Source organism: Arvicanthis niloticus, chromosome 23 (genome assembly GCF_011762505.2).
Source record: "Arvicanthis niloticus isolate mArvNil1 chromosome 23, mArvNil1.pat.X, whole genome shotgun sequence".
NCBI lineage: Eukaryota > Metazoa > Chordata > Mammalia > Rodentia > Muridae > Arvicanthis > Arvicanthis niloticus.
In genome coordinates, this window is record NC_133430.1 from 44,942,126 (window position 1) to 44,960,240 (window position 18,115).

The window sequence follows — 18,115 nt, forward strand, 5'->3', positions numbered from 1 at the left end:
CACACACACACACACAGGCACGTGGACACTCCTTCCAAAATTAAAAGAAAAAAGAATGAGCTACAGTTCACAATAATGATTAAATATCTCCTATGTTACTAAATGGAAAATCAGGGTTATAAAACAAACAATATTCTGTAGCTTTGTGTACACTGAAATAAAACATACAAGCAATTCAATCTAAAGCATAGAGCCAACCCAAGTATGTGTAGGAAGCACACAAGTAGACCTTGCTATAAACTCACCCAACATTTTTTTTCTTTAGCATTTGTTTTTGAAAAAATGTCCTTAATCTACAGCCCATACTGTCCTAACACTCAGCACTTAGCCGAGGAATTCCTGGTCCTTGTGCCTCAGCTGTGTGCTATGATTAAAGGCTCAACGTGATGTTAACGACAGAGAATTCATTTACACCTCTGCCTCGCCCCTCATCAGTTTATCTTAAGCAATGTTCTGGGTTTCCGTAAAAGCAAACTGGAATTTTACCATTTTTTTCGAGGCATATATCTTTTACCCTTGCCCTATCTTTACTCAGTGTCCCAGCCTGTTCTCTGTGTCTGACTTTACTAACTGTTGTGTGTAGGATGTGGGGGGGGCTCCAGGCTCTATGTGGGATCCTGGCACAGAACTCCGATTGTCAGGATTGTATGGCAAACGCTTTATTTGCTGAGTCGTCTCACTGGCCTCAATTATAATGGTAACATTTTGATTACTATTTGTCCTCAAGAGAGTGTGTCGTGTAATATTCTACTCTCAGGTCCCCTGGGATAAAGACCCTTATGTCAAATATCCATGTTCTTCAACTGCCGGGGCCTTTGTTTCCAGAGTCCAGTTCTGCCTCATCCTTGGGGATCGGGAAAGGGGTGAGCTCCCTTCAGGAGGAACCTCTTTTCCATCTCTTCAGGGTTAAATTTCTTGAAAAAGAAATGCTACATTGTTACTCTGACCTTTCCTTATGACTGTACGACATCTTAATCCCTCTGCGTATGTGTTCATATGTGTGGAGATATGTGTGAATGTGCACATATGGCAGGCCACCCTCTGCGTATGTGTTCATATGTGTGGAGATATGTGTGAATGTGCACATATGGCAGGCCACCCTCTGCGTATGTGTTCATATGTGTGGAGATATGTGTGGATGTGCATATGCCAGGCCACCCTCTGCGTATGTGTTCATATGTGTGGAGATATGTGTGGATGTGCATATGGCAGGCCACCCTCTGCGTATGTGTTCATATGTGTGGAGATATGTGTGGATGTGCATATGCCAGGCTACCCTCTGTGTATGTGTCCATATGTGTGGAGATATGTGTGGATGTGCACATATGCCAGGCCAACCTCAGGCTTTATTCCTCAGGAACTGTCCACCTCGTTTTCTAAAACAGAATCTCTCACTAGAATCTGAGGCTCACTGACCTGACACAGCTGACTAGCCGGTGAACTCCACGGACCTGTGTGTCTCACTTCCCAGTCTTGGGATTAAAGGTGTGCAAAAGCCCACTAGTATCTTACATCTGTGGATCAAATGTCAGTCCTCATGCTTGCGCCACAAGCACTGGACAGACTAAGCCAACTCTCCAGCTGTTTTCTCATCTTCATTACTTTCCCACAGTGGTCTCATCCTCTTATAAAAACTGACTTTCTTGTAAACACCACACTTAATTTATTTTCCTAATACTAGGCACCTACAACTCAATATTCTCCCAAATTCTTCTAAAACTCTATTGTTAGGCCTATGTTTCGTATCTAAGTTAACTAAGCCCTTAGACAACACTAGTCACATGGAATCCTATTAATTTTACTGACTACATCTCTCATTCCATCCTTTGTCACAGCCTTTATTAACCAGAAGACTCACTCCTAACATAAAAGCCAACCATGCCCTTCTTTTATTTTTTTAATTAAAAAAAAACTATATATACTTGTGTGTGGGTGTTAAGGTGGGATGCATGTGCCACGGTGCAGCCGTCCAGGTTGGAGGACACTGTTCAGGTGTCGTTTGTCTCTGTACCTGGTCTGCAGGCAGTCTGTCTGGACATTTGTCTCATTACTTCAGGAGAGCTGCCAGAGCTCCTGAGAGTTCCTCCTGTCTCCACTCCCACTGCACAGTGTGAGTGCTTAGGATCAGGGATGTGCAGCCAGCAGACTGAGCTCTTCCCTTGGGTCCTAGGGGTTGGACTTGGGATAACAGGCTGGTACAACTGGTGTAGTTACCGTCTGAGATATCTGTTTAACTGCTTCCTTTTCTTAATCTTTAAACTTTTACTTGAAATAATTTAGGAACTTACACCAGAAATTTTTTTCAACCCACTTCAGGGTAGCTGCCTCATCACATTCAAATACTTTGGCATAAGATATTTCCTACAATCAAAACAGTTTTTCATATTTGTTATCTACCACTGTACTACTACTAGCTAGTCCTAATTCCACCGGTTGGAAACTACAAACATTTAGTATCTCACATGGTTTCTGACAGTTAAAATCTTGGAGTAGCCTGACTGGACAGTCTGCGTCAGGAATACTGGGAGGGTGCACTTGAACTTGTAGCCAGGCCTTTGGTCTCTGAAGACTTGACTCACTAGCACGGCAAATGGTAGTGGTTCAGGTTCTTGGCCAATGGGAGAATGTTAGGCTCCTCGCTGCACAGAATTAATTCTCCACAGACATTTGAATAGCCTTACAGCATGGCAGCGACCTTTTATCAGGGTGAGGAGGAATCTGCAGGGCCTTTTGTGCTGTCTTCTCCAAAGTCACTGTCTAAAGGAGCACATTCACCGTATAAATGCAAGTTTTGCATACTTTTAACACAACAAACGTTTTCTTTTCTTTTCTTGAAGATTCTGAAATTCCTTATATCCAATTGCTTTCCATTAAGTAATAATTTTAGCTGTTGCAGTTCTAAGTAAAACTAATAGGAATCTTTAGATTAAACTGAAGCGGGGGGGGGGGGGGGGGGGGAGACGGGGTAGGGCTCTTGCTGTGCTAGACTGGACATCTGTGTTTAATCCCCGGAAGCCACTAAAGACGGAAGGAGAACAGTGACTTCACAGAGCTGTTCTCTGACCTCCACACACACTTGATGACACGTGCATACAGGCATATGTGCACACGAATGTGAGTGCAAATGTACACACATACACACTAAAAATAATAATTTGGATTGGCTCAAATGATTAAGCTTTGAGTCTGCACTGGGCAAGCAGCAAAAAGGTCAGATGAGCACTGGCAAGCAAGCGCCAGCTTACAATCTCCAGCAAGCACCCACCTGCTCCGTTCTTTTCACTCTTGGCTGCAGCACTCGTCCGCTTTGGGGTTCGCTTTTGCTTTTTTGCCATTAACCCACTATTTCCATCACTTGGCCTTTTCTGACCTGAAATAAAGGAAACGCTTGAAAATAAAACCAAAAGCAAAGCAGACGGGTTTGTTTACACACCCATGCCATTTCACTATTTTCTTAAAAAGACAATCCATAAAATCTGTCATATCCACCCCCTGAACTGTTGGTTTTCCCCTAGAGAGTCTTACCCTTCTCTCTGCTCTCTCTCTCGTGTACAATTATACTACAGGTACCAGGGGCAACGCTGGCTTCAAACCCATTTGCTGACTCCCTCTCACAGAGGCCTTCTTGCGATTCTTCGGCAATGCTATCAACTTCAATCGTAATATCACTCTCACTCTTTATACTTCTGGACTCGTCTTGGCTGAGAGTAAGTGGGGAAGCTACGGAAAAGTTATGCTGTGCTACAGGAGGGAGGGCGGGCGGAGCAGGACCCAGAGAGTGAGACTCCGAGCCTTCTACTACCACACCCTCAGTGCTGGTTTTGTCCTTTTCATCCAAGTCATCCAAGTCCACCTCGTGGCAGACCAGGGTCTCAGGCCCGATCAGCGGCATCACGTCCTCCTCCTCTCTGAGCGGCGTGTGCACAGGCTCTTCGGCTGGACTGTCTGACTTTTCACTAGTCAGTTCTTGGATGCCCTGGTCTGGCTCTGCTGTCAGTGATGGCATCCCTTCACCTTCTGTTTCAAAGTGCCGCTCCACGTGTGTGCCTTTCATGGCCTCAGCTCCAGCGCCATCGGCAGACCTCTCTTGGGACACTCCAGTTGTCATTTCCATGCCATTCTCAAGCCTTATTTTTTTCTCTGGGGATTGTTGTCCCAGGATTTTCCGTTTCAACTTTCTTTCTTTCTCATATTGGTCGACGTCATCTTCAGTAGAAGTAAAGTTTTTATATTCTAGTGAAGAAAACTCCAGGTTATGAACGTCCCCATGAGCCTCGCTGCCGGCTTCCTCCTGGCTGAAAGGTGAAATCTTTATAAGTTCTAACGAAAGGTCTTTTGTCTTGCTGCGCCTTCCCTTTCCTTTAGGAGACTTTTCCACCTGTTTCTTAAGTTCTTCTACTTGTTCCGCTTTGTCTCCAAAAATTTGCACAATTTGATCGCTGTCCCCCGCCTCCACGGTCAGGGTTTCTGAGGGATGAGCCTGAGTCCTGTCGTTTTCTTTTGATATATGTACAATCTTTGGGTTTTCTTCATCTAGTTTACCATCATTTGCATTTTCATTTTTTTCTAATTCTTCTTTAGTATCAGGAGAAAGGTCCTCACTCATTGAGCTCTTCTCCAGCTGGTCTTCTGCTTCACTATCAGATGAACAAGAGTCTGTGAAAACAGTACATTGTGATCAGATGAAATACCAATGTGATAATGAAAAATGCTACTAAGTGTAAACAAGACTCTTTATATACTTTCAAATATCTACAGAAATTCTTTTTTGAGGGGTTGTTTGTTTGTTTGTTTGTGTTGAGACAGGGTTTCTCTGTATAACCCTGGCTGTCCTGGAACTCACTCTGTAGACCAGGCTAGCCTCGAACTCAGAAACTGCCTGCCTCTGCCTCCCAAGTGCTGAGATTAAAGGCGTGCGCCACCACTGCCTGGCCCCAGAAATTTTTTTATATAAAACAAATCATAGATTTGTGCTAAAATGTGAGGGGAAGATAAATGATGTTGTGACACACTCCTTTAATTCTCACACTCAGGAGGAAGAGGCACGGACAAGTGGATCTCTGAGTTCCCAGCCATACTGGTCTACAGAGTGAGTTCCAGTACAGCCAGGGCTACACAGAGAAACCCTGTCTCAAAAAAAAAAAAAAAAAAAAAAAAAAAAGAAAGAAAAAAATGAAACAAACAAAAAATATAAAGTTAGTATGTTAAGTGACTTGACCTGACCTACTATGAAGATTAGCTACTTTGTATTGTATCCTACAGGAATATGACATTCTATCTAAAATTGGTCTGGATTAAAATGAGCAATGTGAATTCTCCATATTTTAAATGGTCTTACAACAGGCCAGACACCTTCTGACAAGACAAATTATTCACTTTCTGTCAGAGAATTTTTCAGATACTAAGGCAGCAGTTCAAAATTATAAAACTACACAATGTAAAAACTTACACCCTCCCTAGAGAATTTTAGAAAGGCAAACACTGAAGGTGTTCATTTTTTTAAAGACAGCGTTGGGTTCTCAGTGTGTACCCTGGCCTGCTTCAATATGGAGTCCAGGCATCCCTGAAACTCAGAGATTCCCCTTGCCTCTGCTTCTCAAGTACTGGGATTAAGGGTGTGCACCATCACTATACTTGGCAACGTTTTCTGTTTTCTGCTTGTTGGGTCTCCTTCTTTTAGCATTTCTATTTGATGAACAGGAGTATCTGCATGTATATAATGTACTGTGTCCACGCCTAGTGCCCATGGAGGCCAAAAGAAGAGGCAGGTACCCTAGAGCTGGAGGTGCAGAATTTAGGAAAGCATATGGTATTGAGTACTGAAGCCCAGGCTTCTGTAAGAGCAGCAAGTGCTCTTACTGCCCAGCTATCTTCTTGGTCCCCTGAATGATTACGTCAAAAAGTGTAGAAGTTTTGAGGTTTTAGTAGAAATGGAACGCAGAACTCCATTTTTTCATGTCAAACATTCTTCGGTTATGTAGTTCTATGACTCTGATGTGGATGGTTGTATAGGCTGAACACTACACCAGCACAGTCCTCCTGAAAAACAGTGAATACTTCCAAGAAACCTTGCATGTGTATTGTTTCCTGTATGTATGTGACCTGCCAGCAGGTGGCAGGAGGAGGAAAGGCACCCTGTTATGGGGTACACACTGCGACTGATGGTGAACCCCCGTTAGTAGTTTTTCTCTCCAAGGAGAGTAATTTTCTAATACCACCATTTAAGATCTCTTAAATTACATAGAAAAAAAAAAAAAAGACAAAAAAGTGAAGGGGACGATGAAAGCAGAGTAAAATATGCCCTGCTACGCTCCCAAGCTTGCTCCACAAGCACTCCTATACCTGCCAGCCTGCGCTCAATGGCTCCCAGGCTCCCATGTGCATTAACAGGCTGTAGTGCAGACCTTACAAGAGACATCAGTACATCACGGGGTTTGAAGCAGAGCCCAGCACACACTAGGATTCAAAAGATTGTTTCATTTCCCTACAGCTCCACTGGTTGTATCTAAACTCCTTATGACGGATGGCATCCTGGGTTAGTATTGCTTGAGTTTAAACTAAAATATACCAAAAAATAAGTATCAGCTGCCAATTACATTCTATAGTTTCAACCATGCTAGATTACAAACCAAGATAAGCTGCTATGACTCTCAACAAGGGGCCATCGTGGGTCACATAGCTATTTTAGTAGTCATGAGCCACATAATTATATTTTCGTCAACAATGGCTGCCCATAACTGTGGCCCTATTGTAAGCTCTTGTCACCTAGGGACACAGACCCTTAGTTCAGCAAGCATCCTCTATGAGATTTGTGCAATGATGAGGCCCTCTTAGAGTGTGCCCACTGTTCAGTGATGCATGTGTGTGTGTATGTACATACAGATATAGTTTTAAAAGTCAACAATCCTCAAAATTGAGGTATGTTGCCTGTCACATTGCCATGGGCATTTTTGGTACCTGATTTTCCTTCACTGTTTGACGTCTTAGATAAACTGTATGGCATGTTTGGCGAAAAAGCAGATTTTAAAGGCGGTCTTCCCCGTTTGGACTTCTGCCTCTCTTCATCCCTCTTTTCGTCCTTTTCACTATCTTCTTTATTCTGGTAACAACAACAAAATGCTTGAGAAAGGCCAGGGCCTTTCAAAAATGAACATTCCATTTTCTCTAATAAAATCTATTAACTCCAAAACAAAAAGGTCAGTTAATTTAAATATAAAATACTAGTATGTGCTTATAGAAAAATCTAGAACAGTTTTCTAACCTAGTCATTTGAACAGAATCATTCCCCCTGGCTCCTCATTTCCTGCAGAGGGAATGAAAGGCATCAGAAACAGACAAACACTAGGCAGACCTCTACAGCAGGAACCGGATAGAAGGCGTGGGCAAGTGTACAGTGGGCCAGCAGTCAGGGTTGACACTGTGGAGGTGGAGGGAAGAGGAGAACAGTGGATTTCCAGAGTGATGAGGTCCTCTGTGTGGCTCTAAGGATGGATAATGGCATTACACATCTGCCCAAACCTACTAAAGGCACAGAGACCCAGCGAAGTCTTACACCTCTGATGTACACACTACCCCAGTGTAAACTGTGGGTGTTTACTACCATAATAACTGGGCCCCTCTTGTGACAGTAAGTGGCTGACAGTGCGTAACACCATACCCACTTGGCAAAAAACACAAAGGAAATTCCTGTACCTTCTTATTTTTTGCCATGAAGGTAAAACTACTAAAAAACAGAATCTAACAGAAAAGATACAACATGAGTAATTCCCACACCTACAAGTGTTGAGTGTATGGACATACCTTAACTTTCTTCTTTTGTTTTTTCTTTGGTCCACCTTTGTCCAAGGGCCAGATTATCCTGTCAGCTTTTACCCATTCATCGTATCTTAAAGAAAAAAGTTCAGCTTTTTCAGCTAATACCCTATGTGAAATACATTCATATACACACACATTCTCATTCTCATTCTCTCTCTCCCCACCCCCTCCCTCCCCCCCCCCCAAGCTATAGCAGCGAGATAGATAACAAGTCTCTTCGGACAATGGTGGTGCACGGCCTTGATCCCAGTGCTGGGGAGCAGAACCAGGCAGATCTCTGTGAGTTCGAGACCAATGTGGTCTATAGAGAATTCCAGGGTAGACCAGGCTACACAGAGAAACCTCAGCTTGAAAAAAAGAACCCCAACCCTCAAAACACAACAAAGAGTAGAAAAGAGCTTCTTAGAGGTTCAGGGCGAGGACCTGGTGGGTAAACTCCTGATTCTAAACTATTTGAAGTGCTTTGTTTTCAGTTATCACTATCAGAACTTATAAGCAGATTTTATTTTAGAATTCATCCTACTGATAATACAAAGATGTCAATTTGCAAATAATCTGCTCCAACCATTTATCAAGTCCCCTTTTCTTGTCTTCTCCAGAATTCTAGCATCTATTATTCCTAATAAAACTTTAATTTGAAATATGTCTCCATTAAGACTGAAGTTTAGAGATATTTGTATTAATTTTCTTTATCTACATGTGTTTTCTTTAGCTCAAGCTGAAGACTCATTTCTCTTGTACCTTTCTGCAAAACATTGTTACCACTTGAACTTCAACCTAATTCTTCCCATTACTAGTTAAGAGACAAATAGATTAAACAATCCAAAACTAAATACCTTCTTGCATTATACAAGTGCACAGATCTTCATAGTATTCAATAACACTGTAAACTAGTTACCATGGAGAAGTGCAAAGCACATGGCTCAAGTATGTACAGTTTATAGCTGCCCTGATACCCTGATGCTTATACTACAGCTGAAAAATCATTTTCTCACAGATTACCCAATAGCTAAACCCTTTGGAACAAAGATGGCTAATAATAATTATACATATCTATATCTATCTATCTATATCTCAATATGTCTTAATTCTTTTTGTTCACATTTACTGAGGGCCTACTAATATACCAGGCACTATAAAATATGCAGAGAATAGATAGAATAAGACCTTGCTTACATGTTAGATATAAAAAATATATACTATATAATTAAATACAATCTGCTAAGTGCATTAAGAAAAATATATACTTAATTTAGTGCTTAAAAAGAAGAAAACATCTTACTCCTGAATTTCCCAGGACACATCAGACCGAACAAAGAGCAGGCCTATCTGGAGGAGCTCAGCATGGTCCTCCCTGGCCTGGTCTGGCAGGTGTTAACAGCCACTCTAGGGCTCCCCTCACACACATGTCCCAATTTAAGAAATCAGACTAAATTATCTAGAAATTATAAGGGTTCTTTGAAAGCCAGAATTGTACTAGCATATGACCAAGGACTGCTGGGTAGAGTCCTAAAGGAAAGCCTCTAAGAACCTGAGAAGGGTGACAGGAAGAGAAATTCTAGAAACACTGCAGGGATACACACAGCAGAGTCGATGGTTGCAAACAAACTTGAATCTGAGGGGGAAAATGGACATGACATGCTACAGCCACCAGAGTTGGGAAGTAGTCCCTCTCCCAAATGTATCAGGTTATAGACTCCGTTTAGTTAAGCCCCTCTTAACATAGTGCAAACAGCTAACAAAGAGTACCCACTATGTGCTGGGCACTTTTCTATGCACAGTTAAGACCCTCTACAGTGGTGGTAACAGCTAACACAGAACACCCACTATGTGCTGGGCATTGTTCTATGCGCTTTGCATCTTAGGTAACATGGGTATTATAATTCTACAACTCATTTATAAAGAACTCAAATCTCCCAATCTGGAGAAGAGGGAACTGAGCACACATCTAGAATGCGGAGAAGGCGTGTGGCAGTGCAGTTCCACTTCCACATCAACCCAGAGCAGCCCGCATCTTCACGCACACGCCTTCAAAAGGCTTAAGAGAAAAGCAGAACTTAGAACACTAAGCCTCAGTGTTGCTCTTAAAGCTGGTCTGACACTCAAGGCCAGACTGAGTTGTCCTTGCCTGGAACATAACCAATTTAACAGACAAGTATGGTCCATGCTCGTGGGAGATCAAAACAGAAAGAAGACAACTCCCTAATAATGTCTGAACACAGAAAAAACAGGGAACACTGTCCAAGCCACAAAAATGGCAAAATATCCTTCTTCCCTTGACTAATGAGTCACTTCTGCTTCTTTACCAATTATAGGATTAACTTTGATCTAGCTGTCTCCCCTTCTAGGTAAGATTTATTAAGAAAGCCAATCATAGAATTACATCAGCTTCCTGACTGTGTCAGCACAGAACAAAGACTTTCTTAAACCTACCACATAACAGAAGCTCAAATCCAGGTCCTACCCAACACAGATTTTAACTACTTAGCCAACTCAAAACTTTTGCAGTGCTTGACACTGGCTTGACTTCTGAAAAAAAAAAAAAAAAAAAAAAAAAAAAAAAACAAAAACAAAAAAAACAGCAAAACAAACAAAACAGAGGCATGTACAGCCTAGAGTTGTCCTGGTTCCTTAACAGCGCTGCGAGGTTCTCAGAGTCCAGTACATTCCTAGTTCCTAAGGTGGGGCCCATGGCTTCCTTCCCCTCTTGTGGTCTGCCTCCCTATAAAAGAGTAATAGACTCAGTTGTTCCAAGGCCAGATCCTGCTGGTCTCTGTTGGGAGGCACTGGTAGTTTATAAAGCAGTGTAAAAGTCAAAGTCCTCAAATATTTAGAATGGAGTTGGGCCTTGTAAAACACACAAGGGCTCCAAACAACACTGCCCTTTTGTACCCCCCTAAAAGAAGAGCTTTACTGCCTACCTGACATTCCATCCATAATAATGGACCAGGTATAAAACTTCCCCATCATCCATCTCGGTACTCTTGATGCTGGCTTCATAAATTTTCTGAGTTTTCCCTCGTCCGTACTTGACCTTCACTTTGGTTCCTGTCAGGCAGGGCTCTGTGTTGTCTTCATCTTCCTCCCCTTCCGAGTCACACCTGCTTTCAGTTTCTTCCCTGCGGTGAATTACAACATTGATAATGCTACTGATAGTTTAATGGAGGGCAAAACAAGAACTGAGAAGAGATCCAGCATGTCTCGTCTTTACAACCCGAGTTTACCTTGGTGACATGTCAGTGGAGGAGGAAAAGGAGAAGGAGGAGAAGGAGAAGATTTCATGGCCTATTTGCTAAGGAGTTTATTATGTAAAGGTGTAAGGTATACTGCACAAAGGTAAACCCAGCCTTCTTCTTCTTCTTCTTTTATTTTATTTATTTATTTATTTATTTATTTTTTTTGCTTTTTTGAGACAGGGTTTCTCTGTGTAGTCCTGGCTGTCCTGGAACTCACTCTGTAGACCAGGCTGGCCTTGAACTCAGAAATCCACCTGCCTCTGCCTCCCAAGTGCTGGGATTAAAGGCGTGCGCCACCATGGGCAAACCCATCCCTTCTTAAAGGCCAATTAACAATCACAGTTAATGATGATGCACAGTCATTAAATAAATCACTTAAAAAAAAAAAAAACAAAAAAAAACAAAAAAAAAAAAAACTCATATGCCCTAGAATGGTCATTGGGATTCATTCAAATGCCATCTTACCTGTGAGAATTTTCTAAAGCTGTTTTGTAAATTCTTGCAACTAATTATCTTAAATCTACTTTAGCACTACTGTCTTCTCACTTTACAACAGTTATTAGCAAGACGCTGTTGGTGGGTAACATAATGAAGAAAGGCTGCCTCCCTTAGCCTGGATTCTGCTTTAAAGAGGCTACCGTTGAAATTATAGGATGATAGAGCAGAGCTTTCTATATCTGTGTTGGTTTCTATTTCCGACTCCTCTCCCAGCAACTTTTGTTTCAGTAATCAAACATGAAGACTTTTCATATGAAAAGCAATATATTAAACTGTATCCGTAAAGTGTATCGCTGCCTCAATGGCGACTGAGGTGTTCTGTGAATTTCAAAGCTTCAGACGTGGTCTTAAGGAGCTGGGAAGTTCTACAGTACACACAGGCATCTTTCAGTGGCCCCTGGTACACGGCTGAAGCTTTCACAGCGAATTTGCTTCAGGAATATTTGCTCTCCAGAAACACTTCTTGTAAGTGTCATGAAGAAATCACTGTAAATACTAGAGAAAGCCTACTTCGAACAGAAATCTCCATGAGCCCTGATAACAGACTGGGACTATGTGCTGGCTGTTGTTTGTACACTCAACTGTTAATTAATAAAACAGAATATTATCCTTTGCATGGAAGACGGAATTCTTAGATCTAAAATATTTGTTCCATTTATGTTTAAAGGATGAAGAATTTTAGCTGCACTTACTTACACTCATTATCATAATTAGAACTTTTTAAGTAGCTGGCCTTTCCTAATGTACTGTTTAAAATGTAAACTCTGGCTGAGCGGTGGTGGCACACGCCTTTAATCCCAGCACTTGGGAGGCAGAGGCAGGTGGATTTCTGAGTTCGAGGCCAGCCTGGTCTACAGAGTGAGTTCCAGGACAGCCAGGGCTACACAGAGAAACCGTGTCTTGAAAAACCAAAAAAAAAAAAAAAAAAAAAAAAAAAAAAAAAAAAAAGTAAGCTCTGCTCACCATTCCCAGCAGCCAGGTGTCTGCTGCTGCTTTTTAAGGTCTGCATTATACTTTGTGATGGAACTTTTTAAACCAGCCTATTGTACAGACAACTGCTCACTCTGGTGTCCCTGCCAAGAGTCAGATGCCTCTGCTGCTCACCAGTGTCTATTTCTCTACCTCTAATTCTCCCAATGGATTATTTACAGTGTCAGCTCTTGCCTGAACACAGCAGGCCACTTCTCCAAATGTAGCATAAAGACCTCAAACTCCTAGAAAATTTATCATTCTGTGATAAAAATCATTAAAAAATAATGGAAGAAAAGCTTCTACTTTCAAGTAAGACTTTTATGCTGTTGTTTTAAAACTTGATTTTTAGTAACACCTACAAATTAGTCAATTCATTTGATCACATGTGCAGAATGGCCCACTACAAAGTATGGTGAGACATTACCTTGATCTAGCACAACTGCCTGATTGGGGCTATTTTTAAGTCACTTCAATCCATGCAAATCTAATACATGGAAAAAAAATACAGTTGTCACTCAACAGCAAATAGAATGGACATTAAAAAGCTGGATTTTATTGATGAGATGTGGGGCAAGAATGTATTTTCCAAACTAAAATCAGGGGTGCATGCCACATTCTCTAATACAATAACTTGAAAAAGAAAAGTGTCTCAAAACAAGCTGACACACAGAAGCGTCTCTCGTCCTGTGCACCCATGTGTTTGTTAGCTTCCCCACATTGTACCTTTTTTAAAATGGCATTTTTGCTGTCGCTGTTTCCTCTTGTCCACTTCCTCCATTTTCTCCAGCTCCCTTCCCTGCTGTCAACTGCAGGACCTTTGTCACTTTTGACTGGGTGGCGCAGCCTTCTGAGGCCACTGTTTAGGGCACAAGTGCTATTAAAGTGGAGCGACCAGTGCATTCTCCAATCCCGAAAGGCGATACACATCATCTTCACAATGTGTCTCACCTTCATTAGACAAGAGGAACGAAGTCCCAATAAGAAGACATCCCCTCACACCTGAATCTCTAAACAGGAACAAAGTGGGGCTGGGCCCAGACAGGTGCCTCTGGAGAACAGACATAAAAAGACAATGTACCTCTCTTGGCTTTTCTCTTCCTCTTCATCTGAATCTCTCTCAGAATCCTCTTGCTTTTTAATTTTCTTCTCTTTGTGCTTTGGTGTGCTCTTCCTCCCGAGCAGCAGCTCGTCTTCCTTCTTCTCTGCGGGGTCGTAGTCGTCATCATCAGCATCCTTATTTTCTATATCGTCTCTGATGAATTTGTCTTCGATTTTCTCCTCCTCTATTTCTTTTTTAATACAATTTGCATCCCGAACAATTTTCCTTCTCCCCTAGTAGAGGAGGCAAAAACTTTAAAAGAGGCAATACTACAAGAGAGAAAGACACCTTTACGACTTTCTCTGACGTCTCGACAGCAGCAATGTCCTGCTTCCTGGCTTGAGATCAGAATCTGAACACTAATTAACTCATAGGACTATTCCCTTTCATTTGCAAGAAAAAGAATAATCAATATTAATCTCTTAATTATGTCCAATACCACCATAGTCCCTGGACATGATACACAAGGAAACTCTCTTCCCCTTGTGCCTAAAGCACAGTTCACTGGGAAAGGAACACATACAAAGCCTTGGCTTCGGCATCTAGCACTCACAACATTGCTTTATTCCATTTGGTTTGCAGTGCTGGAGCGTCACACATGCTTAGCAAGTGTCCTCCTCCAGGGCCTCCTCCCTAACCCTGTATCTGTTAACTGTGACGAAAGAGTTTAAATGAACCATTTATATGCCAGGGATAGAATTTTGTACTAATGTTAGACTGGCAAGATGGTTCAGAGAGAAGGTACGTACTTGCCACCAAGCCTGGTGAGTTCATGACCTGGACTCACATGCTCATGAAAGGAGGAAGTGACTCCCACAGATTGTTCTCTGACCTTCACATATGCACAACACACATACACATAGTAAATATTTTAAAAATGTTTAAATTACTAATAATAATCCTTAAAACTCTACTCCTTAATTTATGGCCTCTTTGAAAGTACTGTAATCTCCAGTCATATCATGTATTAAAATAAAACTTAAATATCAATATATTTTATTACAATAAAAATCAAATATCAGGAGCTGGAGAGTTTGACTCAGTGGTTAAGAGCACTGAATGCTCTTCCAGAGGTCCTGAGTTCAATTCCCAACAACCACATGGTGGCTCACAACCATCTGTAATAGGATCCGATGCCCTCTTCTGGTGTGTCTGAAGCTACAGTGTGTTTATATATATTAATTTTTTTTTTTGGTTTTGTTTTTTTGAGACAGGGTTTCTCTGTGTAGCCCTGGCTATCCTGGCACTCACTCTGTAGACCAGGCTGGCCTCGAACTCAGAAATCCACCTGCCTCTGCCTCCCAAGTGCTGGGATTAAAGGCGTGCGCCACCACTGCAAATAAAATATTTTTTAAAAAATCAAATATCAGTATATTTATGTGATTCCGCTTGAAGGATCTAATGATCTAAAAAGTGAGCTTTTGGGCTGAAGAGATACCTCAGTGGTTGAGAGCAATGGATGCTCTTCTACAATGCCCAAGTTTGGTTCCCAGCATGGCTTATCAAGTGGTTCAAAACTGCTTCTGAGTCCAGATCCAGGAGATCTAACATCCTCTTCTGGACTTTGAGGGTACCCACACAGGTGAAACAAACACACACATAAAAACAAATTAACTAACTAATGAACTAACTAACTAACAACTAACTAACTAACTAAATAATAAAGTGAGACTTCGTTGAGTAAGTACCAAGATCACTCACTGGTTACAGGAGGCACGAGTCTTTTCACCGGAAACCTTGACCAAGCATCCTGCATACCAGCTGTGAAGCTAGTGAACCTTTGCAGGATATTCTAAACTTCCCTCACCTCAGTGTAATATGATGGCAGAGGACTCCCTTCTCCACTTGAAAAGGATTTAAAAGAAAACAAATGGAGCCGGGAGGTGGCTTGGATCTAAGAGTGCTGACCACATGCACCCATGGCCAGTGCTGGGATAGAGTGCTGACCACACACACCCATGGTTAGTGTTGGAATTAGGGGGAGGGCAGGGGAAAGAGCAGGGCCACTGGGAACTTCTGGCCACAGCCTACCTCCAGGTAGTGAGAGACCAGGTTTCAAAGGACTAAGGCAGTAAGAGAGAGCAAGACACCTGATATCCTCCCATTTGCAGAGATGTGCACACACACACACACACACACACACACACACACACACACACACACACACAGAGGTCAATGAGGCATGGCAGAGTTCACCCTTATAATTCCAACACTTGGAAGAGGGAGACTGGAGGGTCAAAAGTTCAAAGTTATCCATAGCTATATAGTGGAATTGAGTCTAGCCTGGGCTATAAGAGTCCCTGTCTAAAACTAAAATAAACAAAATAACAAAACGTTAGAAAAGATTTCACTTATTAGATGACAGAACAGCCAGTTTAAAAACAGGATTTCTGGGGGCTGGAGAGATGCTTCAGTGTCTCAGCAGTTAAGAGTACTTGATGCTTTTGTAAAAGACCTGAATTCAGTTTTCAGTACCCATAAGATAGCTTAAAACCATCTATAAATCCAGCTCCAGATTGGTGCTCTCTGCTGGCCTCTGTAGGCTTCAGATATGCACTTGACACACAGATGCTCATGTAGGCAGTCACTGGTGCACAGGAAATAAAAATAAACAATTCTAGGCTTCGGAGAGGTGGCACTGACTGATTTTTTTTTTTTTTTTAAATGACTGCTCTTCCAGAGGTCCTGAGTTCAAATCTCAGCAACCACATGGTGGCTCACAACCACCTGTAATGGGATCCGATGCCCTCTTCTGGTATGTCTAAAGACAGCTATGGTATACTCATATAAATAAATAAATCTTTTAAAAAAATCTTTTTTTTTTTTTAAAAAAGAGGAAAAAAAAAAAAAACCAACAGGATTTCTGAACAACTACAAGAAAAAGTAACTTCACCTTTTCCTTCCATTAAACATGGCTTCAACAAATACATTAGGAGAGCCAGGCATGGTAGTACATGCCTTTAATCCCCACACTGAGAATGCAGAAGCAAACAAATGTATGACTTTGAGGCCAGCATTATCTAGGACAACCAGAGATATGTAATAGAGAGACCATGTCTCAAAAATAAAAAGTAAAAAAAAGAATGGAAATTCCTTGATAGTGTGGCATCTTATAGAATGATAAATCATGGTATGCAGCAGTCACCTGACAGAGATCAGAACAGTGAATGGCAATCCTTCATAAAACTTTAACCAATGGAGAGGAACACAAAGGGCGGGGTAAGGTAGATGGGAAAATAAAATCAATATGCACAAATAAAGCTGTACAATATGCACACAGATTTATAGGAAGCACAGCAACTTGGGAGCACAGGATACCTGGCAGTAATTCCTTCGACTACTACTTACTGGGCACTTTCTGTGTGCGATGCTTCTTTATTCTAGAAGCCAGGGATCTCATCAATGAGCAAAATTAACACGTGCATCCTTGCCTTCATGGGATGCAACTTTAGTACAGAGATCAAATCAATTCAGACTGAGCAAGTACATCCCAGATAAGAGGAGTGAGAAAGGAGATAGGAAGCAACTGTAACCACGGCAACCAGCACAACCAGTGCAGGCTTCACTGAGGAGACATTTGAGCAAGATACTTGAAGAGTACATGGGACTGAGCAGACCACAGAGACTTGAACAGACGGTAACAGAAAGGGGACGAGTGCGTGTTGTGCATGTGTGCATGCTGTTTTTGCCTGTCTGGTTTGGTTTTTTAGGACAGGGTTTCAGGCTGTGGTTCAGGCTGGCCTGGACCACGCTGCACACCCAGGTTGAACTCACAACAGGCCTCTTGCCTTGCGATCCTGAGTGCTGTGATTACAGGCGTGAGCTATCATGCCGGGAGAGGAAGTAGGTAAGAAGGAGTGATATGCACTGTCTGTAGAGACAGACCACTATAACAACCTTGCTGCAACATTACTAAATACTGGAACATAAACCAGGTTTTCTACACAAATATTTTGCGCATATATTAAAATGTCCACAATAAAATTTTAAACTAATGTTTGAAGCAGATAAAACTGTACGAACTCACTCTTGGTGACTTTAGCTCTGTGTCTTCTCTGTCGCTTTCGCTGTTTGAGTCCGTATTCTCCTCGGGCTCACTCTTCACGTCCATTAAAGGCATTTCCGGTACCACTTTTAGTGCCTCGTCCATTGATTCTTCGAAATCTTTTTTTTCCTCTTTTACTTTTGGTTCATGGTGGTGAATAGTTCTGAACTGAATATTTGCAGAACGGCAGTACTCCTCAAAACCATAGAGATATCTAAACATACAATGTTTCATTTTAAGAAATCTTAATCGTTGCATTTAATACGAATATTAGGTAAATATGTAGTAAAATCAGAGCCATTTCAAAAGGGTTCTTTGTATGTTAGTAAATGCTTTTGATACAATCAAACAAAAATATCATCAACTAAAATATTATCCTGAGACCCAGAGACTGAGCCTCCCCACAGCATGCTGCTCTAGAACAGCAGTTCTCAAGCTGTGGGCAGCAAC

At 41.7% G+C, this 18,115-nt stretch overlaps 1 protein-coding gene across 8 annotated transcripts in view; it reads right to left on the reverse strand.

Moving 5' to 3' along the window:
- The window catches only part of Arid4a (AT-rich interaction domain 4A), an 80,598-nt gene that overhangs the window by 17,071 nt on the left and 45,412 nt on the right, over positions 1–18,115 (reverse strand). For all 8 annotated transcript variants that reach the window (XM_076922065.1, XM_076922062.1, XM_076922060.1 and 5 more), the window contains exons 15-21: positions 17,648–17,879; positions 13,600–13,853; positions 10,737–10,934; positions 7,801–7,885; positions 6,958–7,099; positions 3,526–4,656; positions 3,266–3,370 (exon numbers count right to left, since the gene is read on the reverse strand). In XM_076922065.1, coding sequence (XP_076778180.1) covers positions 3,266–3,370; positions 3,526–4,656; positions 6,958–7,099; positions 7,801–7,885; positions 10,737–10,934; positions 13,600–13,853; positions 17,648–17,879 — 2,147 coding nt within the window. The remainder of the gene's footprint in view (positions 1–3,265; positions 3,371–3,525; positions 4,657–6,957; positions 7,100–7,800; positions 7,886–10,736; positions 10,935–13,599; positions 13,854–17,647; positions 17,880–18,115) is intronic.